At 34.4% G+C, this 27,493-nt stretch overlaps 1 protein-coding gene across 1 annotated transcript in view; it reads right to left on the bottom strand.

The window, feature by feature from the left end:
* Positions 1–5,373: 5,373 nt before the first annotated feature.
* LOC127860140 (GTPase IMAP family member 8-like) overlaps positions 5,374–27,493 on the bottom strand; it is a 31,742-nt gene continuing 9,622 nt past the window's right edge. The window contains exons 5-7 of the mRNA XM_052398000.1: positions 21,637–22,195; positions 20,115–20,239; positions 5,374–6,300 (exon numbers count right to left, since the gene is read on the bottom strand). Coding sequence (XP_052253960.1) covers positions 5,392–6,300; positions 20,115–20,239; positions 21,637–22,195 — 1,593 coding nt within the window. The 3' untranslated portion in view covers positions 5,374–5,391. The remainder of the gene's footprint in view (positions 6,301–20,114; positions 20,240–21,636; positions 22,196–27,493) is intronic.

Here is a 27,493-nt window from a genome sequence, read left to right on the forward strand (position 1 = left end):
TTCAAAAATACAAAGATACTACATGGATTGACTACAATTATTTTCTTGGACCTATATGACCAGCTTACTCTTAGATTTAAGATGAAGCATTTTATGTTGATTTTATAAAAATTATGTTGTTAGAGTTTTGGTATTGAGTCTATAATTATTAACTTTTACCACCTCTACATTCTTAATTAAGAAATAAGGAAAATATGGTGAATGACACAAGCATTGTTGCTTTGTATATATGCAAACTGGAAAGTTTTTGTTATTGAATTTGAATCTATTATTTATTCTTAATCCTAAGAATTGGTGGAATAATATGGGCCCTGTTTAGATTCTCATTGTTTTTGATCAGTGCTAAAACCAAGACGGAAAGAGCAAGGTGCTGTTCTTTTTTGGTTCCTAATGTTTGCCACATGTCAATATAATGAACATTTGTTATATATTGGTAAAATTGAGACAATAAAACGTATTATATACATGAGTATACCCATTCCAAACCCTTTATAAGTATTTTAATACTTATGAATATTAAAGTAATCCTTTTTAAAATATTCAATATCCTGTAGCCTTTGTTAACAGAGATCTTTATGCATTTTGTGAAATGTCAGTCCAGCTTAAGTTGAATTCTTGAACATCGCGTTATTTATACATAGACCACACATAGTATTATAAAAAAAGGCCTCTCAAACAGCTACATACAAAACCAAAAACAAAGATCACATGGACTAGCAATAAAATTGTTAAATTGATGCTTGTTTTCTTCAAGGCATGTTGTTGTTTTTTTATCTTGTTTTCTTTACATAATTTTGAAGGCCAGCATTTTGTTGAACCATGTCTATATTTGAAACCATTTTTCAAGGCCATTACTATTTCCAACAAATATGCAGACCAATAAAATAATCTCATGGCCCATGGAATCATTGAAGGGGCATACTAATGGTAAATTTCATAAAAAATGTACTGGTTGCAGGAAAAATAGTTCATTAAAAGCAAATTAAGCTGTTAAATGCACATATACATTGACTTTGACATTAAAATAAAATATTATATGTTTGAAACAATTTTAATATTTTGATTTTGTAATAAAAAGACGCTTAACTTGTTTCGTAAATAAATTACATGGATTTCAATGGAATACAAATACTTGTTTTAAAAGTAAAATTGCTACTATTTTACGCAGGTAATTTATGTAAAAAATCATGATTATGCCCCTTTAATATTATATTTAGTAAATCATAATAATGAATAATAAAACACCTTGCCCCACAAACAACAGAAAAACATACAGAGGTCCCTATGACAAAATAGAAATAGAAATATCTGTATAACGAATCTTTGTGTCTATTAATATAAGGACAAGGACCAAGTTCAATGGCCTGTGCGTTCTCTACCCCTTTTTTACCATGAAATGGATTTCAGTGATAGAATAACTGCAATGGTTGAATTTCGTTGTTGAAACATACTATGAAGTGCAACTCTTACAACTAAAACCATATTCTGCTGGAATGTTTTTGACCTAATATGAACCATGCAATTTAAACCACTAAAAATCATTAAGACAAATGCAGCTTCGATAAATAAGTGGATAACTTGGTCCTTGATGGATGCAACATAAACAATGTCTGGTTAATGTTTGAAAGCTTAAGTATATTTACCCAATCTCATAAAAATGCATCTTTTTATGCCCCCTTTCGAAGAAAAGAGGGAATATAGTGATCGGACTGTCCGTCCGTCGGTCCGTCTTTCCGTCACACTTTGCGTTTAGGTTTCGAAAAATGCTCATAACTTCTATGTCCCTTGAGATATAACTTTATATTTGGTACGCATGTGTATATGGACAAGGCCTTTCCATACGTACAAATTTTTTCACTCATGTGACCTTGACTTTGAAGTTAGGGTCCGTGTTTAGGTTTCGAAATCTGCGTTTAGGTTTCGAAAAATGCTCATAACTTCTATGTCCCTTGAGATAAAGCCTTCATATTTGGTTTGCATGTGTATATGGACAAGGCCTTTCCATACGCACATAAATTTTGACCCCTGTGACCTTGACCTTAGGGTCCGCGTTTAGGTTTCGAAATCTGCGTTTAGGTTTCGAAAAATGCTATAACTTCTATCAAAGCGTTTATAGGGGGCATATGTTATCCTATGGTGACAGCTCTTGTTACCAGTATGTTTGTAATAATATTACAAACACTTAAATGTCTGTGCCATTAGTTCTTAAGTCATCAGAACCAAACTGCAAAAACTCAAAGCAGTGTAAAAATTGGATAGAATGAGATTGTAATAGAGGACCAGATGAAATGTGTACTTATATCTTCCTTTGTTTTTTGTATAGCATGATCATGTATACAATAATAAAGAAAGATAATTATGAAGAAACTCTATAAAAAAATTTTTTTTTATATAGATAACTATTAATTGTGAAGCTTTTAAAAATCATATTCATGCATTTTTTTTGTATTTTATTTATTTTATATTTTTTAATTCTTTTTTTCCTGCTCTCATTCCTATCGTACATATGTGTGTCCTGTTTCAGTGTTACCATTCATTACATACAGAGAAAACACAGCTATAAATTCACTCTATGCATTGAGTGTTATCATAAAAATTAGTCCATTATATATATATATATATATATATATATATATATACCAATACATAGTGCCAGTTACGCGGTCTCTGTAGTTTTCAGACTGTACTTACGAGGTCAATATAAAAAACGGGGTCTATATACAACCCCGCAATCTAGGCTCCTTTAATTACTATGAGGGGGGTGTAGGGGAGGTAATGCAATCAAATCTCACAATAAGGTCTTAAATCGAAAACCACAATCAGGTCTGAAATTGAAATTGTATATACCTCGCAAATAAGTTCGCTATATATTTCCTTGTATAAGACGTTAAATAAATGACGTATTTATATACAATAATAATAGTAGGTACCCCTATATACCTTAATTCGTGTTTATATCGGATAAAAAAGGGTATGGAGATACATGTATTTAAAGTGGGAACCCCATAACCTATTTCTAAATCAGAGACCCCGTAACTGGCCATATGTGTGAATATATATATATATATATATATATATATATATATATATATATATATATATATATATATATATATATATATATACAAACATGTAGATATCAGTCCATAAAACAAAAAAGCTACATAAGTTGCATACAATTATACATATATATTTTTTATTTGTTTTCCAACCAACAACCTTTCAATGGCTCTCATCTTTTGCATGCATTGTTTTTAAAGCTATTTGATTTTATCAAAAATTGTTTTAACAATTATAGATATATATTTATCGTTGCATACAACAATTTAACAAAAGCTTGAAAATAATCAAATGTTCAACTCAGTACAACACAAACAAACACCATTAGTATAATATGTATACAAATGATTAACTGTACATAGGTTTTTTACTGTTTCTATGTGAAACTTTGTACACTATAACCAAACATACCATGCCCAGATTTTGTCATATATATAAACATGTAATTGTTTCAGCTGATGAATCATATCATAATAGTAATTAAGAGGGATATCTTTTTATTGGCCAAATCAAACTCTATGACAAAAGCTTATGTATTCATTATGACATTTCTTAAATATATTAAAGCATACAGGTCAGCATAAGGTCAATGTTAGCATGATATTACATACACATAAACATATGCATCGACAGTTCTAGTATGTTGGATTTCATACATACACATAAATCATTTATAATTCTAGTTCTAACGTAACATGGAAATAAAGTTATGTTATCATACATTTGCATGAACATGATTATTGACAGCTCTAATGTTATATGGAAATTAAATTAGGATTTAATTGCAATGACAATTCCAATAAGCAACTTGGAAATAAAGAAAGGATGTCATTAATATCAACATAAGTAGGGATAAAGTATTCACTTATAATTCACATTATAAGTAACATTCTCAGGAGAAAAGCTTTCTACATTTCTCATCTGTTACATATACAGGGGAAAATGTACGAATGCTGAAATCAGTATCACAGACGGGAGAAAGCTGCCCCTGCATTATTCTAATCAGTAACTTATATAGGGGAAGAAGAGAAAAATGTCATGCATTAAATCTTCATATCCACACGATACATACATCAATATCTTCTTAAATGACATAATATACACAACACAAAGGACAATACAACCTTCTTGGCAACAATTTGAGAAGGCACATTTGCTATTGGTTACCACAAAGGAAAACAAAGTTTGTATGGTTTATACAGCAAACTGTACAGAGAGTTAAAAGTATATATGAAAATATTGTGTCATGAATTTGGAAAATTTGAATTTATACTTAATTTGTTGAATTGATGCATTGAAATGTTGTTTTGTATTGTGAAATGCATCAAACAATCACTTTGTGCTATACAAACCACTGGAGCACCACAGACATGTAATAGTCCATTAGTATTTCATATTGGTCTTTTTTACCAGGTTTTCCGAAGGAAAAAACTGGTTATTAGATTGGCGCATGTCGGCATGCGGATGGGCAGGCAGAACAAGCTTGTCCGGGACATAACTTTGTCGTACATTGTGAGATTTTAAAATCATTTGGCACATTTGTTCACCATCATGAGACGGTGTGTCGCGCGAAACATTTACATCGATATCTCCAAGGTTAAGGTCACAATTTGAGTTTAAAGGTAAAAAATTGCCATAAATTAGCTTGTCTGGGCCATAACTATATCATTCATTTTGAGATTAAAACAAAAATCATTTGGCACATTTGTTCACTATCATTGGACGGTGTGTCGCCCGAAAGAATTACGTGTATATCTCCAAGGTCAAGGTCGCCACGACTAAAAATAAATTTATTTTGAAACAAATGGGATTAATTTTAAACAATCAGTTCAGTTTGAATTGTCTCCCTTTATCAGACTTTTTTTCAACTGAAAACCTGGTTTTGTGACAATTTTGTCCCTTGTCTGTTTTGTATCTATAGGTTTATGACCAGCAATATGTAATAATGTAAAATAAGCCGCGAAAAACTCCGCGTAACATTCCGTACTTCGTGTGATGCAGCTAAGAACTGCACAGAAAAAGACATTCGCTTTCCATGATCTCATTCATTGAACTCTTTACCTTACACAAACTCCAACTTGAATCAACACCGTATATCTTTTTTAAAGATGTTTCTTGTTTGTCTTATTTTTGCCTTATTGTCTTCATGCCTTATATTTTAGTTTAAACCTATAATATTTTCAAGTGAAGAACACCTAATATGTGGTTTTGTCATCACATAAAATCAAGTATTTTGAATAAGATTAACACTAATTGTAACATATCTACCATACAAATTATAAATTATATGATACTATTGCCTTCATAATATGATACAATTTTTCACTGAATTTACTGAATTATACATGATGATTTTTGATTTTCAACCTTCATTTTATACAATTCCATTTCCAACTTTTCTCTTCTTTGTTCTTCTCTATTATATTTTTTCTCCCATCGCTTATCCTCTTTCTGCCTTGCCCTTCTTTTTTTTGCTTTATAAGCTTTACGCTCCTGTCGATCTTCCTCATCCTGTTCAGCCTTTAAAGTAAGCTTAGCCATTTTCAGTTTTGTTTTATAAAGTTCACGCTCACTTTCAAGTTCCCTTTTGTGAGCAGCTTCAGCAGCTTCAGCAGCTTTAGTGTTTTGTTCAGTCATTTGTTTTTTTAATGCCTTAAAAGCCTCACGTTCAGCTTTTAGAAGTTCTTCTTTGTGCTTTATTTCAGCATCTCTTGCAGCTTCAGCAGCTTTAATAGCAGCTTCAGCAGCTTTAGCAGCTTCCTCAATTTTTGCTTGTTTAAAACGTGAACTGAAGCAGGGAGAAAGCTTTCTTGCATTTGCACTGTCAATGGAAGTGAATATATCCTTTATAATTTCTTCCTTTTCTATTTGTGGAACCTTATTGTCTATGTACAGCTCCTTATCTTTACAAAACCTGAATACAGGTGTAACTTCCGAACATTTTCCCCCAAAATTGGCATGGAAGTGTTTTTCAAGTTCATCTTCATCTTTAGTAAAAGTCATGATTACAAAAGCGTAATCATTAGCATCATCTCCAAAGTATTCCATGACTCGTTGGAATTGGTCTTTTACATCCGTGATTCTGTTTGGATCAATTACAAAACAAACTGCATGAAATCCGGGATGCAAATCTTTCTCTGCTTGTAAAAGTTGCTCCTTAAAATCTTCATCACTTAGGCTGGAGGGATCAATCACTTGGAATTCCAAAATCTGTACTTTACGACCGTTGCTTTCCCAACTCTTAAAAAAATAATAATATATATATTATATAATATTATTATGTTATATTATATAGTAAACACAGTTGGATTTGCACAAAATTTGGTTACTCTGGTGAGCAGCCCTGTGATAACATAATATTAACCATATATATATATATATATATATATATAACCATAAAAAAATATGATCCCTGCATATATATATATATATATATATATATATATATATATATATATATATACAGGGATCATATTTTTTTCGTCGGTCCTATAGACCGATTGGGGTCATGAAAGACCGATTGAAAATCCCAAACAGTCGGTCCGATTCTGTTTGCTAAAATTCCCATGTCATGAAATCCATTACACAGTGTACATGCTAACACACCCTTATGACATTCTTATTTCGATTAGGTGTGATAAACCATTCGCTGCAGTCTCTAAACCGGTCAAGTCCGGTTTATTGCACGTCAGACCAAGAATAAAAAACTTGTGAACAGCGATTAAAGACGCATTCGAAAAGACACGTCTGAAAGCACGCCCTGTAACTTAACAAAACATGCCGATACATTTTCCACCAGCGTAATAATCCGGTAATATAATTATGAATGAAAGTCGCGGATCTGATCGACAGAACAGCCGAAAGTTATTTTTATGGGCGGAACTTCACATTAAATAGTACACAAGAAAATAATATACATTGTATAAATCTTTAGTAAAACCGTGTTAGAATCGAAATAATTCGTGTACTTTATACTTTGTTGTTGAATAACTCACGACCGGAAAATTAGATGCGTGGTTTCAAATGTTTTGCTCTTGTGATTAAATCCCTACGCATCTTAACTATCGACTGTGGTTTATTTGACAACAAACTATTATTATTTCTTAATTATTTGGTGTGTTATTGTCAGTAGCCAATCTACGACAGTCATTTGTTTGGTTCAGTGCATGTTTGTAAGCTATTATCGAATCGACAACAATTTAAAACATCGGTATAGACTTATGAAAAAGTCTGCTAAAACAGCACACGAAACAACAATAAAATAGCAAATGTTAAAACCAGTTGAGAAAACTTGTTCCGTTTAATAAAAAAAATGCCTATGGGAATTTTACTTGTACATTTATTATATCACCTTCATGAATGGCAAAATCAATGGTATATATTTTAACGTAATTTGTCATGATTTCGGACATAAATTTTCGGATACTTTTTCCCCATTTATATCCGGACCGATTGATGTTGCGGGAAAATATGATCCCTGTATATATATATATATATATATATATATATATATATATATATATATATATAAATTTTGTGCAAAACCAACTGTGTTGACTATGCAAACATTATAAATGTTAAGCTTTCTGGGGTGAAAGTGCTACTGAAATGAGTAATTGCCTGGCGACAGCCTCTAGTTCGTTTTAAGCTCACTTGTGCACATTTGCTCAGGGTGAGATATTGGGATGGCATTTGGTCTATTGTGTGTATAACCTTGATCTTTGAAGTAGGGATAACACTTTATCTTATGATGGTTTGTTTTTTAGCCAAGTTATTTCAAAACCCCACATGATATGGCAAAGGTATTGCTGAGAGTAGGGAGACAGTTGTTAAACACAACCAAACACCTTAAGATAAAAAATAATTCAATTTTATGGCTGAGACATGAATTTTTCAAGCTGTTTTATTGCCTAATTGGACCTTTAATCTCTAAGTGTGACTTGGAGTTACAGAGAGGGGAGCTTTATTCAACACCTCATCTAATGGTTTACATTTTTGCAAGATAGACAATGTCGCTTATTTAAGCGGCCTTCTTTGAAGCCTTGATAGCCATAAAAATAATTGAAGCTCCAATAACAATAACACACAAATTATACACACAATCACGGAGTGTATATTGACAGGAGATGAATCGAGTATTTGACCCTTACTGTAGTAAATTCAATCTTATGCAAGACCTATTCATCCGATTTTATTGGTTTATACGTTATCTTGTTGCTTATTAATGCCTCTTTCAAAAAAATATAACTTTTAGTATATTCCCGTTGTTATTAATGGATTTATAGCGAGTTAAACACAAGAAATACACATTTTATGTTTTACCACCGCGCGTTTTAACGTGTTGTGGCTATCGATCTTTTACGATTAGCGTACAGCGAAGTGCTGAGGTTATACATTTTGATGTACCCACTCACGTCTTTTGTTAAATTATAGTTTCATTTCTCGGCCGATTTTGACAAATTATATATCATTAGAAAGCTTACGTTACGTAGTAAACAGATATATCAATATATATTAAGTTTTTCTTCTGATTTCGACAGCCCGGCGAGTTATAACTTAAACTTGTGCAAATATCATACCGTTTTGGAGTTTTAGAATCTAGATTTACGGTTGACATGTTCGTACTTAATACCAATTTGTAGCGTTTATATTTGGAGTTCAGTTTTAAAAATTACATCTTGCTTAGGAGAATAGAATTCTGTATACGATAGAAAAAAAATTTGTTTAAAAACGAAAGTAATTAAGGAATGAAGGCGGGAAAATGTAGCGCGCGTTCCTAACGCACTGAACTGAATGCTACGGTCTTGGCGATTATGCTTTTGTTTAGATACCGGCCATTTAATTTCTTTTGCCATCTTATTATATTTTTTAGGGAATATATTGTAGTATTTTGTTCACGAAACATATCAATAAAGCTTATTATAAATGAATCTTAATAAATTAACGATTTCAGCTCTTGTTTATAACACAGAAAGGGTGTAAAATTTATGATGAAACAGCGTATATAGCGGACCCTCTCGATATTATTCGGTTTTGCATGCATACTTGAAATAAAATGGGTGTCAAAAACATTCATCGTTTGCTGTTTATTATCAACAAGGTAATTATGTATAATTATTTGAAATGTTATTTACCTTAAATTATCAATTTATTAAAGATTCTTGAAAATCACGGTCCGTGTTACGCGGGTCATTTCGTATTTTGACATCAGGGCATCATGTCCAACTATTGAAAATCAGATTTTTTTTCACCGGGACGATGACGGCTTGGATTTAGACAGGCAGACAGATAGTTTATTCAGACTTAAACAACAGTACATCGTCTTCAACTCAAATATATAAATTATTTTAAGACGAATTGTTAGGTGATTACCCATATAGCAGTGATGATTCTGAGAATGTTGCCATGTTTTTTATCCGTGTAATCTAGAGTCCATGGTTTGAGCATTTTTATCGCGGTGTTCAATAAAAGATATCTCAATAATCTTGTTTATTGATAGATCTGTGGTTTTATTGCCCCTGTGTTCAGCACAAGCCAATTATCTCGTTATGATCAGATACTGTGCCGACCAATACTAAATAACACTATGGTGTCATACGCCACAGCAGGGACCTATACTTGTATATTGGTCCCTAACCACAGGTGGCAATGTCTGGTCAGTTTACACTTTTTATGATACCTCCATGTCTTCTCGTGGTATTAGTGGTCATTTCTTGGAGTAATGTAACGCCAAATACTCAATTTTGCGTTTATAAGATATGTAGCGTATTGAAAACATTTATAGTCATCTGCCCATACAGATTGCCATAAACTAAATACTGTATAGATGTCAGCCAGCTAAATCACAATAATTATAAGTGCTTAATACCTATACATGTACATTTTAAACCTTTAAAAAATCTAATACTTCACATTTAACGTATTTAGCGGGTACCGGTAAAAAAACTCCGTCATTTCGTAGTCCTATAAAGAGTGTATGGTAGTGTACGGAACAACATAATTAAAAACAGCATTCTCATTTGACCACAACAGGGTTAAATAATCTTTCTGAAAAATACAAATAATACAGAGTTTTAATTTAGAATTCTATATATTTTTAACTCTGTTAACTTATAAAGATATTTCAATATACATGCATAGACAGTTGACCGTGATTTTCAAGAATCTTTAAATAATTTTAATTAATTGATAATTTATGGTTAATAACCTTTCATATAATTTTACATAATTACCTTTTTGATAATAAACAACAAACGATGAATGTTTTGACACCCATTATATTTGAAGTATGCAAAGCCGAAAAATATCAAGAGGGTCCGCTATACATTTGTATACGCTGTTTCATCATAAAATTAACACCCTTTCTGTGTTATAATCAAGAGATGAAATCGTAAATTTATTAAGCTTCATTAATACTTAGCTTTATGGATATGTCTCTAGAACAAAATATTTCAATATATTTCATAAAAAATATAATAATCATGGCAAAGGAAATTCAATGGCCGGTATCTAAACAAAAGCATAATCGCCAAGACCGCAGCATCAGTTCAGTGCGTTAGGAACGCGCGCTACATTTTCCCGCCTTCATTCCTTAATTACTTTCGTTTTTAAACAATTTTTTTTTCTATCATATACAGAATTCTATTCTCCTAAGCAAGATGTTATTTTTAAAACTGAACTCCAAATATAAACGCTACAATTATGTATAAAGTACGAACATGTCAACCGTAAATCTAGATTCTAAAACTCCAAAACGGTATGTTATTTGCAAAAGTTAAAGTTATAACTCGCCGGGCTGCCGAAATCAGAAGAAAAACTTAATATATATTTATATATCTGAAAACTACGTTACGTAAGCTTTGTAATGATATATAATTTGTCAAAATCGGCCTAGAAATGAAACTATAATTTAACAAAATACGTGAGTGGGTACATCAAATTTATAACCTCGGCGCTTCGATAGAAGATCGATAGTTACGACACGGTCACGTGACTTAGACACAACAAGATATTTGGCGTAACGGTCCCGTTTCATATCCGTGTAATCTAGAGTCCGTGACACAATGAACAAAAAACAACAACATTGCAGTCAGAGGGTAGTAACTGTCTCAATAAATATTATGAGTTGTCTCACATGTTACAAAAGCTTAATTTATGAGTTAAGTGGTGATAAGGTTTTTATGCCCCCAGTAGGCTGGCATAAAAGCAGTTGGACTGTCCATCAGTCCATCTGTCCGTCCATCTGTCTGTCAATCCGTCCGTCCATCTGAAAACTTTAACATTGGTCATAACTTTTGCAATATTGCAGATAGCAACTTTATATTTGGCATGCATGTGTATCTCATGGAGCTGCACATTTTGAGTGGTGAAAGGTCAAGGTCATCCTTCAAGGTCAAAGGTAAAAAAAAAATCCAAGGGAAGTAACACGTTTTAAAGGGAGATAAATTATATTTATCATTTGGCAGGTACAGATCATTTTCACAAGTGAAGTAATATTTTAAGGGATATAAAAAAAAAATCAAAGCGGCGCAGTAGGGGGCATTGTGTTTCTGACAAACACATCTCTTGTTTCTTTTATTTCACTTATTGACCGATTTTTTAATGCATATAACTTTTATTTAAACCTGCACAATATTATGTCAGGATAAACATTAATTCTGTCTATGTTTCATCAAGATTGAGCCATAACTGTGGCTTCTGGAGTGTAAACAACATTTTTCTAAGATTAGATCTGGTGACCTAGTTTTTCAAAGCATATGAACCACATTCAAACTCAGTCTATAAAATGTCCAGATATAAATTCTGACAAAGTTTCATCAAGATTGAGTTATTCATGTGGCCTCTAGAGTAGTAACAAGGTTATTCTAAGATCCGACCTAGTCTTTTTTGACGCATGTAATCCAGATTCAAACTTTGCATAAATTATCGTCAGTAATAACATACTGAAAAGGTTTCATCAAGACTGAGTCAGAAAGATGGCATCTGAGGTGGTAACAACATATTTCAAGATTTACCCTTGTGACCTATTTTTAGCTCTACTGGCCGAAGGCCTGAAGAGCTTATATCATGGCCTGGTTTCCGTCGTCAGTGCGTGCGTGCGTTATACTTTTTCTTGTTTACGCGATAAAGTCCGCAGTTTTCATCCAATTCTTTTCAAACTTGTTCAGTGTCTTTATATTAATGAGGACTCAAACCCTTTTGAAAATGGGTTACATCAGAGTAAAAAGTCTAGAGATATCTCCCCTTGAATTTGAGAAAATTGTGAAATAAGGCTTGTTTATGCAATAAAGTCCACAGTTTTCATCCAATCATTTCCCAACTTGCACAGTGTCTTTATCTGAATGATGAGTCAATCCCTATTGAAAATGAGCAATATCGGAGTTATAAGTCCAGAATTATCTTCTCTTTAATTTGAGAAAAATATGAAAATTCAGTTTGTTTATGTGATAAAGTCCATAATTTTCATCCCATTCTTGGCAAACTTGCACAGTGTCTTTGTATCAATGAGGACTCAAACCCTTTTTAGCTCTACTGGTCGAAGGCCTGAAGAGCTTATATCATGGCGTGGTTTCCGTCTACCATCCGTGCGTGCGTGCGTTAGACTTTTTCTTGAATACGCGATAAAATTCACAGTTTTCATCCGCTTCTTTTCAAACTTGTTAAGTGTCTTTATATGAATGAGGACTCAAACCCTATTGAAAATGGGTTACATCAGAATAAAAAGTCCAGAATTATCTCCCCTTGAATTGAGAAAATTGAACAATAAGGCTTGTTTACGCAATAAAGTCCACAGTTTTCATCCGATCATTTCCCAACTTGCACATTGTCTTTATCTGAATGATGAGTCAAACCCTATTGAAAATGAGCACTATTGGAGTTATAAGTCCAGAATTATCTCCCCTTGAATTTGAGAAAAATATGAAAATCTTTAACATTTTGCCATAACTTTTGCAATATTGAAGATAGCAACTTTATATTTGGCATGCATGTGTATCTCATGGAGCTGCACATTTTGAGTGGTGAAAGGTCAAGGTCATCCTTCAAGGTCAAAGGTCAACAAAAAAATCAAAGCGGCGCAGAAGGGGACATAGTGTTTCCAACAAACACATTTCTTGTTTGTTTACATATAAAGTTCTTTCCTTTTGAAATTTCAACTGATGTTTTATATCATTAAGGGCCAGAACCCCATTGAGAGCGAAGAAAATTTGTCCAACTTATTTTTGAAAAGGAGCCATTTGAAGTTTAAATTTTACGTTTCTTCTTGTTTATGCAATAAATTTCCCATCTTGGGTCTGTTTATTTAAAACTTACTCAGATTGTTCATAATATCAAGGGCTTGAGCCCTATTGATTCCAGCCAGTAGAGCAATTCTGGCCCTCATGGGCCTCTTGTTTGGTAATTGGCCTTGACAGGAGACTTGTTTAAGCTCCCCCAAAATATTTGGGTGGGGAGGATGGGGGACAGTTTTTCTCATAGCGCCTTAAATATTTTACAGATCTCTTACATATTTGGCATGTAGGTACCTTGTGTGGACCTCTACCTTTTAGTGAAGTTTGAGGTCACGGGTGTCAAGGTTGCCAAGGCTAATAATATATTTTTCCATCACACTTTTGTGACAGTTTCTCATAGCGCCTTCAATATTTTACCAATCTCTTACATATTTGGCATGTAGGTACCTTGCATGGACCTCTACCTTTTGATGAGATTTGAGGTCACTGTGGTCAAGGTCTAGGTCACTGAGGCTAATAATAGATTTTTCTGTCACACTTTTGTTACCGTTTCTCATAGCGCCTTTAATATTTTACCGATCTCTTACATATTTTGCATGTAGGTACCTTGCATGGACCTCTACCTTTTGATGAGGTTTGAGGTCACTGGGGTAAAGGTCAAGGTCACAGAGGCTAATAATAGATTTTTCAGTCACACTTTTGTTACAGTTTCTCATAGCGCCTTCAATATTTTACCGATCTCTTACAATTATTTGGCATGTAGGTACCTTGCATGGACATCTACCTTTTGATGAGGTTTGAGGTCACTGGGGTCAAGGTCAACGTCACCGAAGCTAATAATATATTTGTTGAGGTGGTTAATGCCCTTTGTTAAGTAATTTGACAATCTAAACAATTTGATCTTTCTGTGATAGATCTGAAGTTTATGAAACCATGCAGTATCCTTCATGGTGGGTATACCTAAATATGTCATATTGTTCCACTCGAGTGAGTTTTCCCCCATTGAATAATAATCTAGATGCATGTGACTCAGATTTTATCTCAGCCTATATATTGTCCAGATAAACATTCTTTAGACGTTTTATCAAAATTGGATGAGAAATGTTGCCTGTACAGTGGTCACGAGCTTAAAGTTGACAATGTAAATCACAAAAGGCAAAGCAAACAACGCCAGACTCTGGACATAGAGTGGTCACTATAGCTCACCTTGAGTGCTTAGTGAGTAGATGACCCCTTTTGAAATTGGTGTCACCAGGTAAAAGGTCAAGGTCACTTTCACAGCAAGTGTGAAAATGGTTTCCGATCGATAACTCATCAACCAATTGACGGATTGGCTTGATAATTCACATATGCATTGGACTTGGACAGTAGGTGACCCCTTTTGAAATTGGGGTCACAAGGTCAAAGGTCAAGGTAACTATCACACTAAGTGTGAAAACTATTTCCGATCAATAACTTATCAACCAATTGACTGATTGGCTTGATACTTCACATGTGCATTGGCCTTGAACAGTAGATAACCCATTTTAAAATTGGGATCATTAGGTCAAAGGTCAAGGTCACTATCACACTAAGTGAGAAAATTGTTTCCAATCAATAACTCATCAACCAATTGACCATTTGGCTGGATACTTCACATGTTCATTGGCCTTGGACAGTAGATGACCCCAATTGAAGTTGCTGTCACTAGGTCAAAGGTCAAGGTCACTATCACACTAAGAGTGAAAATTGTTTCCGATCAATAACTTGTAAACAAATTGACCGAATTGCTTGATACTTCACATGTGCATTGGCCTTGGACAGTAAATAACTGGTATATAAATTGATGTCACTAGGTCAAAGGTCAAGGTCACTATCATTTTAAGTGGGTTCCGATCAATAACTCAGCAACGAATTGAACCATTGGCTTGATACTTCACATGTGCATTGGCCTTGGACAGTAGATGAACCCTATTGAAATTGGGGTCATAAGTTCAAAGGTTAAGGTTACTATCACACTTCGTGAGAAAATCGTTTCTGATCAATAACTTGTCAACCAATTGACCGTTTGGCTTGATACTTCCCATGTGCATTGGCCTTGGACAATTGATAACCTTTACTTAAATTTAGGTCACTAGGTTAAAGGTCAAGGTTACTGTTACACACTAAGCGTGCAATTGTTTCCTATCAATTACTCGTCAACTGATTCACCGATTGGCTTGATACTTCCCATGTGCATATTGGCCTTGGACAGTAGATGACCCCTATTGAAATTCGGGTCACTAGGTCAAAGGTCAAGGTCACAATTACACATTAAGTTTGACATTGTTTCCGGTCAAACCCGTCAACTGATTCACCTTTTGCTTGATACTTGTCATGTGCATTGGCCTTGGACAGCAGATGACCCCTTGAAATTGGGGTTACTAGGTCAAAGGTCATGTCACTGGCACAATCAGTTGAAGAAGCTATCTGATCAATACAACTTGTCTATGCATTGACTTATTGGCTTGATACTTCCCATGTGCATTGACCTTGAACAGTAGATGACCCCTATCAAAATTGGGGTCAGTAGGTCAAAGGTCAAGGTCACAATAAGTGTGAAAATTGTTTCCAATCAATAAATCATCAACGAATTGACAGATTGGCTTGAATTGTACCTTTTTTAACACCCCTAGCCTAACAAACTCCTCCGCCCACACACTTTTTTGGGGAAACAAAGGAAGTTTTCAATTCAAGCAATATAATTCATTTATTCAATAAATGTAATAAAAGAACTCCACATGCAAACACCTTGTATTTGAGAAAGCCATGACAATTTCCCACACATAATATGGAAGACATAATCCCAGAGATGTATTTCCTCCCAGCCTATCACATCAATTTATTAAAGTGTGTAATAAATGATACATTTGCCCAACGATGAACTTACCTTTATTGACTCCTATAGCAAATTGTTATTTTATGCAATACGTTTTTTAGTAAAGATGTCATATTCTATGGGCTTCAAAGTGTTTATTTGGCTATTCATTCCCACACTTTAAACACCAAGTAATTATTCCCTTATTGCATCTATTATCTCCATTGTTATATTTGTGTGCGTTTTTTATATCACTTATTCGCAGAATACATGAATATTAATTTTCAAACATGTTTTTGCCAGCACCAAAATCTATTGTTGCCTAAGGTGGTATATCCATATGTGAAATGTTGGCAGAGAGAGAAATATATGATATTATTTTTAACTTGTCTTGATTTCATTTCTTATCTGAAAAAGTCGTTTGGATTGTATTGTTAACATGACTTTAACCAATTCTAGCTACAATAAACAGAGCATACACTACGTCTAGCGCAATTTCTGTCATCCACATTGCATCACCGTGATTCAGCCCAAAGTGGACAATTACTATCTCACCATGATACACCGTTGAACACGGTGATTTCGCTGTGGCGAATTGCAGTGTCAGTCTCGGCGTTATCAGAAAATTGATCGGCACTCAGACAATCGGAACCCAGTGTTTTTTACATATATGGACAGTCGGCACCCTGTAAATTTGTCGACCCGGACAATCGGCACCCGATTTAATTGTATACCCAGACAAACAGCACCCGATTAAATTGTATACCCATACAAACAGCACCCGATTAAATGTGATCAATAAAGCCCGTCAGCACCGTGTTGAACTAATTCGTCTAATCCGCTAATTGCTTTGGTGAAAGAGATGATTAATAAATCCCGTCAACAAACTGTGTTATCAAACCAAGTCGAAGTCCAAAATTGTATTGCATAAACATAATACAATGTTACAGCACGATAAATAATAGTGACATAATATAAGTGTGGATTGATTAACGTTATCTGCTTATTGGTTTAATAACACCTCTAAACAATTTACAAATATCAAAGACAATTGAGCTTAACATGATTAACAGGTCATCTTGTTCCCAGTTGTTTATAAAAAAGATATAGACGATATTTTACCGAACGGAACTGTCTTTTATTAGGATCAGTTTTAGTGTTCGTGTGTCGTATGAATAGATATCGTTGCAGGCAATTAAAATGATCCGTTGTCAAACGAAAGTACGGTTGACATTAAATGCATTATTTTTCTCTTTACGCGATATTGTGTTAGTATGTTGATGCTGCATTAACATTCCTTAAAATTGACAAGAAAAAATGGCGATTATTTTATCTGACGACATAAACAAAAGTTTGCCTCTACAAGTTTTCCGGAGAGTGCAAAACGCGTGCAAATCGGGCCATCAAGCATGAAAAATCGGTATCGAGATTAATGTGTACACACTCAACCCTGTGTATTGTCAAACATGCGTCAATAAACTTGTGCAACATCGTGGCCTAGAGCGTTTTTCTCAATCAGTGTCCGACAGAAGTGATACATTAAAAATTTATTTTATCTTCCTGTGCTTGACCAATTATCCGTAACTGTTAGATCTTCATTATTTTTCGCAAATTATTATTTAATCGTCATTATTGAAAATCGCTGCGAATATTGTCGGCTGGTTTTGTTTTTAACGCTGTTTGTTTTCTGCAATTACACTACGTTGAACATTGCTTGATGAAATAATTATGTAATCACTATCAACTAATTATCCCCGTAATTACCGCTATGTGTCGTCACAATTTACAAACATGTTTTGTTTCACCGATTTTTAAACGTTCCAAATTTGCAAATTTTGTTTATGAAACGTTTAACCGTTGTTGCTTGTTTTAATCAATTACATGCGTGAATTGATTTAAAATTAAAACCGGTGCATCCAATGTATTACTTCAAGCGCAGCCGATCAATCTCACCATTACCCAAACAAAATATATGTAGATGTATACAATATATAATTTGGAAACACCACAATACATGGAGTGGTACTTTTTATTGCAACGATTCTGTCCATATATATAGCTATGACCGGGTACTTTAAATAGGGTGCCTATTGTCCGGGTGCCGTTTGTCCGGATACCGCAAGCTATACGTGTACAAATGAGAGAGCATTTCCGAAATTTTAACAAAAACAAACAATTCTTAAAATAAACACCAAGTAAATCTTCACGCACAAACTGTAGGAACAAAACATAAAGCACATCATGCTCGATGTACGACATGTCAAATGATTCTCGAATAAGGGTAAACAATAGAAAATAATGACGATTGTTAACAATCAAGTTACAATGTATACAAATGTACATACAAATGTAACAAAACATTCTAGAACTTTGCAAAAATTATACAGTCTGACATATTGAAATATACATGTTCATTCACATTTACCTGTATTTCACCGCGAACCACCGAGGCCGCGGTGGTCCACCGCGATCATGGTGGTCCACCGTGAGATCGATTTCCCGATAACGCCTGCGGTGTTCATCCACTGTCGACGCGATCTATCATGATGGAAACACCTTCCGATCGCGGTGATTTTCCACGCTCACGAAAAATTGTCCACGGTGGGAGTGAGGTGGATGGCAGAAATCGCGCTAGACGTAGTGTATGTTTTTTGTGCAAATTCTTAGTCCTGATAAAAAGCTATTGTATGCAGCTTGTAAAACGTTGCGCAGAATTTAACATGAGATCTTTTACTTTGGTGAACAGTTTGGAAATGTATTTTTATTTATCTCAGTCTATACTGCATGGGGAACATATTGTTTTTGCCGTGTCTGCTTGTTTGTTGATTTGTTTGTTGGTTTGTTAGCGTCAAACTTTAACATTTGGCATAACTTTTGCAATATTGAAGATAGCAACTTCATATTTGGCATGCATGTGTATCTCAAGGAGCTGCACATTTTGAGTGGTGAAAGGTAAAGGTCATACTTAAAGGTCAAAGGTCAAATATATGGGGGACATGGTATTTCACAAACACATCTTGTTAACATTTCTTTGTATTGTGAATCCTTCTAAATTGTGTTTTTTATAAATTAAGAAAAAAACATTTTGTAAAGCACTACTGTGTTCAGATAGGTCAGTATTGTTTCAGTTTAAATGATATTTTTTTTACGTCTCCCAGTCTATACTGGGCAACATATCGTTTTTGCCCTGTCTGTTTTTTTTGTTGATTTGTTTGTTGGTTTGTTTGCATCAAACTTTATTATTTGCCATAACTTTTGAAATATTGAAGATAGCAACTTGATATTTGGCATGCATGCGTATCTCATGCAGCTGCTCATTTTGAGTTGTGGAAGGTCAAGGTCAATGTCATCGTTTAAGGTCTAAGGTCAAATATATTGGGGACATAGTGTTTTAGAAACGCATCTTGTTTTAAACTGCACCCGGATGATGTGTTTTAGCTGGTAAGATTATGGAAAAGAAATTGATTGAAAGCTGTGAAAAGTGGGACTTTACTGTATTTAGTATTATGTAAGTCAGACATTCGGGTATCTGCTATAGAACACAGAAATAAAAACTGGACACTGTCTGAGTGCAGAGACCAGTGTTTGAATGACATAATTATGCCTGCTCTGCAGTTTTTAAAAAGTCAATGGACATGTTGTTTGAGTCTCGTGTTTAAAATTGATGTGAACTTTGTTGAATAAGACATAATTAAAACAATATATAAGCCAGTTTAAATAGATTGTTTAAACATTCTTTTGTGATTGGAGACTGTATTTGTAATTTAACCTTGTTTTTTGTGATACCGGTATTTATCAATGAAAACCCCTTTTAGGGGGTCCCAATTAAAATCCCCCCTTTTGAAAATGTAACTGTCCCTCAGGCATTGAAAGGTACCATATGGTAAAAAACAAATAATAAAGGTAATTTTGTGACTGCAAATCATACTTTTGCAAGTATTGATGTAAAACAACATCTAAATAGCTTAACATTACACAGTATTACATACTTGGTTCTGTATTGCTGTGTTCATCTGTGTTGAAGCATTTTCATTAAACAAGCTTGTTCTCAGAAGTGAGTTCCCAGTTGCACTTTTTCCATGGCCAGGTAGTCCAAGGAGGAGAATTCTTAGATCTTAACATATGAACAAAATATATTATTAATACAATGTACATGAATAAAATAAAAATATCTAATTGACCTACAACTGACCCAAAAGGACCTTTTCTCAGCTCCCAGATAATTTGTAGATCATTTTCCATAATTTGAAACAGAACTTCAAGTAATTATTACATAAAGTAATATGCTAACTAGGTATGTTGCCCACAATTGTGGGGAAAATAGCGGTTGAAAAACATCACAGGTTCACTGATTATTATTTTGTACAGGTTTTGTCCTGCCTTAAACAATTCTTATATGTTTTAATGCTTGGAAAACTGTTCTGGTTGATAAAAAAATATAGTTGCCAGGGCGTTTGGATGGGTCATGTCTGTTCCTTAAAAACACTTAAATGAAACCTTGATAACACATTTTAAGTCATATTCTTTATCCTGAAAGAAGCTCACAACATTTGTTTGAATGTTTTTTCTGCCAAGATAAAAAACTTGTTTTTGTCTGTTTAAAATTATAGCCACCAGGGGTCGGGCAGTTTTCCTATTATGGCTTAAGTAAAACTTTGAGAATACTCGAGAAGTCCAATTTTTGGAAAATCATCATAGCAGTTTTGCTCAGAACATTTGCTCAAATGATATGCTCTAAACAGTTCTGTTTGTTTGGGCCTAAGAGAGTGACCTAGGGGATTTGTGATCATTCTTATTGTTTTTAAAAATCATGGCTTCCAGAAAGTTGGCTACCATAATAACTCATCATTTGCGGACACTTCAGAATAATAAAAGAGACAAAATTGCAGCTTTTTGAAAATTAAGATACATTATAACTATATTGCATGAACGATTGGATATCGGTATGCTATTTATAAACAGTCAATTGTTTCAACAAATAATAGCATGTGCCGATAAAATATTATGCAGTATAGTTAACATTACTTTTCTATATCTTGCACTAAATGCTGTTAGGTAAAACCAGTGTCTATTAACGGTTTACATGGTTATTTAGTCAATAATGCGAATGTAATTGTTCTTTGCTTTGAGGACTTTGTCTGCCAGGTTTTATGAACTTAATGCAATTGCAAAAATGTATGATCAAAGTGTCAGATAAGCGCAACACAGCAGAATTCTGGAGAAATAATAGCTCCATTGTAAAATTAACTGTCAGACAATTTAGTGTCATTTATTATGGACAAAAATCGGTATGTGCAAAAATTAAGGGTCATGAAAAAAAAATTTGGGGCTTAAAACATGGATGTTGGAGTGTCAAAAATAAAAGAGTAATAACAGTAGTTTAACCTTATGTTGCTATAGTAAATACTTGTGAATATTACCAGCACATATTGAAGCATTTTGCCCTCTTGTTAATACCTGAAATGTTGAAAAAAATGTACATTGTCATTAGGAAATAGTTTGAATGATTACCCTCTTTTGACCGGTCAGATCCCAAACCACAGACATGAATCTGATAAAAGTCTTTTGCTTTTCTTTCCAGCTCTCTGGTGATTTTGTTTCGAAAGTATGGTCTTGATGCTTTGGCATTGGCTTCATCCACTGCTTTTAAAATATTCCAAACCATTTCTTCCTTTTCATCTTTGGAAGCTTTGTTTTCAATGAACAACAGTTTGTCTTTACATCGTTTTCTAAGCTCTTGAAATGCCTTCTCTCCATCATCATCTGGCTTTTTGTCACCGTCTTTTATGAAGTTTTTCAATTCATCTTCTGATCCCATACGGGTAAAAAGGACAAAAACGTAGTCATCAACATCTTTTCCAAACAATTTAAAGAAAATGTCAACAGTTTTGACCAATTCTGATGTAAACCGATCTTCTGAATTAAGTACTAAGAAGATAGCATTGAAGCCTGGCAATGTTATTCCTATGCATTGGACTATTTGTTCATAAACAAATTCATGCTCAGTGGATGTATCAAATATTCCAGGAGTGTCCACAACTTCTAATTTTCTTCCAAATCTTGTTTCTACCTGCAATAAATTATTTATTATATTACAACAATCCAATTGAACAAAGTTTAAAATAAAGGTTGTATGACCTAATTCACTGTTAAAAAAAAATTGTATTATGCATTAAATATTAATTAACAATGTGTTATAACAAGTGGGTCATATTTTGTGATGTTTTAAGGTTTTGATTTGTTATAATGCTCTTATTAATATTTTGCCCTACATATTATAATTATTAATATTATTGTTATTATTATTTTCCCATTTAAAAAACCCCAGATGAATTAAGAAAATGTATGCTTTTTCATGATCATTACTGTGCTCACCCTGGATTGATTGTTAAAGAACATGCAAAATTGCACCTTGGTTGAAAGCATCTGAAAACAAGGTCCCCAAGTAAAATCTTAAACTAGAAATGGCGCGGCAGAGGCCGACTCGTATCCCCATGCCGCAAGCTACCATGTGTTTAAGTTTCAAGGTTCTAATGATAATAGTGAAGGAGGAGAGAGTGGCCAGGACGGATGGACAAAAGGGCAATTTTGGGTGGGTGTGGCCTATGTGGGCAGGGCCCTGGGGTGGGTAATGTGGCTTGGATTTTAATTATACTGAAATAGCTCGGGATCTTGACCACCAAACTGGATTAGATTTTAATTAGGCTGAAATAGCTCAGGATCTTGACCACCAAACTGGCTTGGAATTTAATAAGGCTGAATCGTTGGGGGTGTTGACCACAAAACTGGCTTTGGATTTAAGTTATGCTGAAATAGCTTGGGGTCTTGGCCACCAATCTGGCTTGGATTTTAATTTTGCTGAAATAGCTCAGGGTCTTGACAACCAATCTGGCTTGGATTTTAATTATGATGGAATAGCTCGGGGTTTTGACATCCAAAATGGCTTGGGTTTTAATAATGATAAAATAGCTTGGGAATTTGACCACCAAACTTGCTGGGATTTTAATTTTGCTGAAATAGCTTGGGGTATTTACTGCCAATCTGGCTTGAATTTTAATTATTCTGAAATAGCTCGGGGTCTTGACTGCTAATTAGGCTTGGATTTTTATATGTGCCGAAATAGCTGGGATCCACCAAACTTGCTTTGATTTCAATTATGCTAAAATCAATCAGGGTCTTGACCGCCAATCTGGTTTGGATTTGCTGAAATAGCTCTGGATCTTGACCACTGAACTGGCTTGGGTTTTAATTATGCTGAAATAGCTTGGGGTCTTGACCGCCAATCTGGCTTGGATTTTAATAAGCCTGAAATAGCTTGGGGTCTTGACCACAAAAATGGCTTAGATTTTAATTATGCTGAAATAGCCTGGGGTCTTGACCGCAAAATGGCTTTGGTTTTAATAATACTGAAATAGCTTGGGATCTTTACCACCAAACTGGCTTGGTTTTTAATTATTCTGAAATAGCTTGGGGTCTTGCCCGCCAATCTGTCTTGGATTTTAATTATGCTGAAATAGCTAGGGGTCTTGGCCGCCAATTAGGCTTTGATTTTAATTATGCTGAAATAGCTCGGGGTCTTGACCACCAATCTGGCTTTGATTTTAATAATGCAGGAAAAGCTCGGGGTTTTGACATCCAAATTGGCTTGGGTTTTAATTATGATGGAATAGCTCGGGATTTTGACAGCCAAAATGGCTTGGGTTTTAATAATGCTAGAATAGCTTGGGATCTTGACCACCAAACTTGCTTGGATTTTAATTTTGCTGAAATAGCTTGGGGTATTTACTGCCAATCTGGCTTGGATTTTAATAATACTAAAATAGCTCGGGGTCTTGACCACCAATCTGGCTTGGATTTTTATATGTGCCAAAATAGCTGGGATCTTGACCACAAAACTGGCTTGGATTTTAATTATGCTAAAACGCTCGGGGTCTTAACTGCCAATCTGGTTTGGATTTGCTGAAATATCTCTGGATCTTGACCACTGAACTAGCTTGGATTTTAATTAAGCTGAAATAGCTTGGGATCTTGACTGCCAATCTGGCTTGGATTTTAATTATGCTAAAATAGCTCATGATCTTGACCACCAAACTGGCTTGGATTTTAATAAGCCTGAAATAGCTTGGGGTCTTGACCACAAAAATGGCTTAGATTTTTATTATGCTGAAATAGCCTGGGGTCTTGACCGCCAAAATGGCTTGGGTTTTAATTATACTGAAATAGCTTTGGATCTTGACCACCAAACTAGCTTGGATTTAAATTATGCTGAAATAGCTTGGGGTCTTGCCCGCCAATCTGTCTTGGATTTTAATTATGCTGAAATAGCTTGGGATCTTGACCGCCAATCTGGCTTGGATTTTAATTATGTCGAAATAGCTCGGAGTTTTGACCACCAAACTGGCTTGGGTTTTAATAATGCTGAAATAGATTGGGATCTGGACCACCAAACTGGCTTGGATTTTAATTATGCTGAAATAGCTTGAGGTCTTGACTGCCAATCTATCTTAGATTTTAATTATAAATTAGCTCGGGGTCTTGACCGCCAGTCTGGCTTGGATTTTAATTATGCCGAAATAGCTCGGGATCTCGACCATGAGATGTTCAGGATTAATTTGAAGACAATTGGTGAATAAATGAAGAAGTTATGTTGAAACAAAATTTTGGCTGGGTGTGGTCAATGTGGGCGGGGTGCCCCAGGATTGGTAATGGGGCCATGCATAGTTGAGATTGACTGTATTGTCATAAGAGATGTTCAGTATCATTTTGAAGTGAATCGGTGTAGAAATGAAGAAGTTAATTTTTTAAAAATGGCGCGGCAGAGGCCGACGCGTATTCCCAGGCCGCATGTTTGACCAAGGAGGCGCCCCAGGTTTGGTAATGGGGCCATGCATAGTTTAGATTGACCGTATTGTCATTGGAGATGTTCAGTATCAATTGGAAGTAAATCTGTGTAGGAATGAAGAAGTTAATGTAAAATAACATAAAAAAATGAGTGAAAATCTCTGACCTGGCCTCACCCCAACCCCCATAACTTTTGACGCACTGGGTCAGATCAAAATTCCAAATAGTGCAGGGTCGCACATATGCTCATAGCTACCATGTGTGTAAGTTTGAAGGTTCTAGTGTTTTTAATGTAGGAGGAGATAGTGGCCAGGACTGACGGATGGCGGAGATAACCACAATATCCCCACGCTTTTTAAAAAGCATGGGGATAAAAAAAATTGTTATCTTCTAAAAGCCATATTCACCACTCAATCTGGATGAAAGTTGGTGATAATGTTTATTTAGATAATATAAAGATCAAGCTTGAAACTGGCCACATTAAAACACTAGGTCACTAGGTCAAATCTTAGAAAATCTTTGTTACAAATCTAGAGGCCACTTACTTACTCAATCTTAAAGCGAGATTATACGATTTTTTATATGTGTTAAATTGTAATATATTGATAAAATATGTTACAATAACACAAAATAGGCAAGAAAAAAAAAATATTTCAGGAAGAATTTCATAAAATGCAGCAAATACAAATTAGCGCCCCGAGCCGATCGATTGTGATGAAAATATTTCGTACATATTTTCATACAATAACAGAAGCATTCGTGTTTTTATTAGAGGATCAGAGTTAGTGTTCATGTGTCGTATGAATATATATCGATGCAGGAATTTTAAATTAACCATTAAACAAAATTTAGATTCACATCGTACATGCATGATTTACATGCTGGCGAATTTGACTGTACAGCCTTTTTCGATTTCAGAATTAAATATCTGGCTTATTTCGCATTTTTGACACATTTTCTTCAAAACTTTTATTTTAATTTATATTAAAATATATGTTTAATAAGTTTTTTTTTCACATTTTATATAAATTAATAAATATTTGACAAAATCGTATATACTCGCTTTAATAAACATGCTTATCTTGACTAAATCTAGACCAAGTCTGAATCTGGAAAATGTGCATCCAAAAATTAAGTCACCAGGTCAAATGTTATAAAATCTTGATAATCCACTGTAAAGGTTAAATTTGTGACTCAATCTTTATTAAACTTGATCAGAATGTTGACCAACATATTATTTAGGCTGAGTTTCAATCTTGTTCAAGTTCCTCCATTAACTTGGTCCAAAAAAGGAGGTCAAATTCATTAGGTCAAATCTTAGAAAATCTTGATAACCACTTTAGATGCTTGATTTATGATTCAATATTGATAAACTTATTCAGAATTTTCTTTTTTGCAATACCTATGCTGTTTTTGGATCTAGGTCATGCACATGAGAAAACTAGGTCACCAGGTCATATTATAGAAAAAGCTTGGTACCACTCTTGAGGCCACATTTATGACTGCATCTTTATGAAACTTGATAAAAATGTTTTATCATAACTGAATTAAGGCCAAATTGAAATCTGGGTCACTGCATCTACAAACATGTGCACCTGGTCAAATCTTTAACAAGAATTATCTTTTAAAAAAGATATTTGGCGTATATCCTGACTATCCTAAAGTTAGGAAATTTACATTTCTAGTTTATTAAATCAAAAACAAAGGCTTACATATTTTGTATTCTTTTTTCACTTAATAGTCGCAAATTCAGGGCATGAAATGTTTGTAATGAAGTGCATGTATTATAAACCGCGTAATTTTACCACGTGAGATCTCATCATATGTGTCCTCACATAGTTTATTATGAATGTACATGTATTTCTTCATCATTGAAACATATGATATGTCGATATTTGATGAGACGCAGTTTTCTGTCCACACATTCAAATACCACTGTTACATCTTTGTGATGGAAAAATTGGTCTTATGACATATGCGGCTAGGGTAGCTTAAACCCAGCCTGCGCATTTGCGCAGTCTGGTTAGAGGTCACATTTTCTGCTATAAAAAAGCATGCACAGTCTCATGATATCTCCAGAGTAGCCATTTTAATTATGCATATCCTCACAAGACTGCGCGGATTTGCAAGCTGGACTGGAGCTGCGCAGGCATGATATAACAAAAGACCCGTTTTCAAATGACACAGGTCTTCAAAAATCTCATTGCATCTTGTAAATGGAATATCAAACCGCGAGAACTTTCCAATAGGAAATTGAAGTCACACTGTGTTATTAATAGCAAACTAGCAAATATCATTAGTCTATTCTGGCTTGCATACGTCCTACATGTGTGGCTAAATAATTGAACAATTTCCCTTCTATCAGGGACACAAGACAAATGACATGTTCTGTTATATTTTCATTCATTTCTTTCCCTTAAATTTGTTTTATTTGATATCTTGAAAGCAATACTGTGTTATCAACATAAGGCGTTTATTGATAGTATATTCCGTCTTCCCCTGATATACTGGCACAGCACAGATCCTG

Source organism: Dreissena polymorpha, chromosome 1 (genome assembly GCF_020536995.1).
Source record: "Dreissena polymorpha isolate Duluth1 chromosome 1, UMN_Dpol_1.0, whole genome shotgun sequence".
NCBI classification, from domain to species: domain Eukaryota; kingdom Metazoa; phylum Mollusca; class Bivalvia; order Myida; family Dreissenidae; genus Dreissena; species Dreissena polymorpha.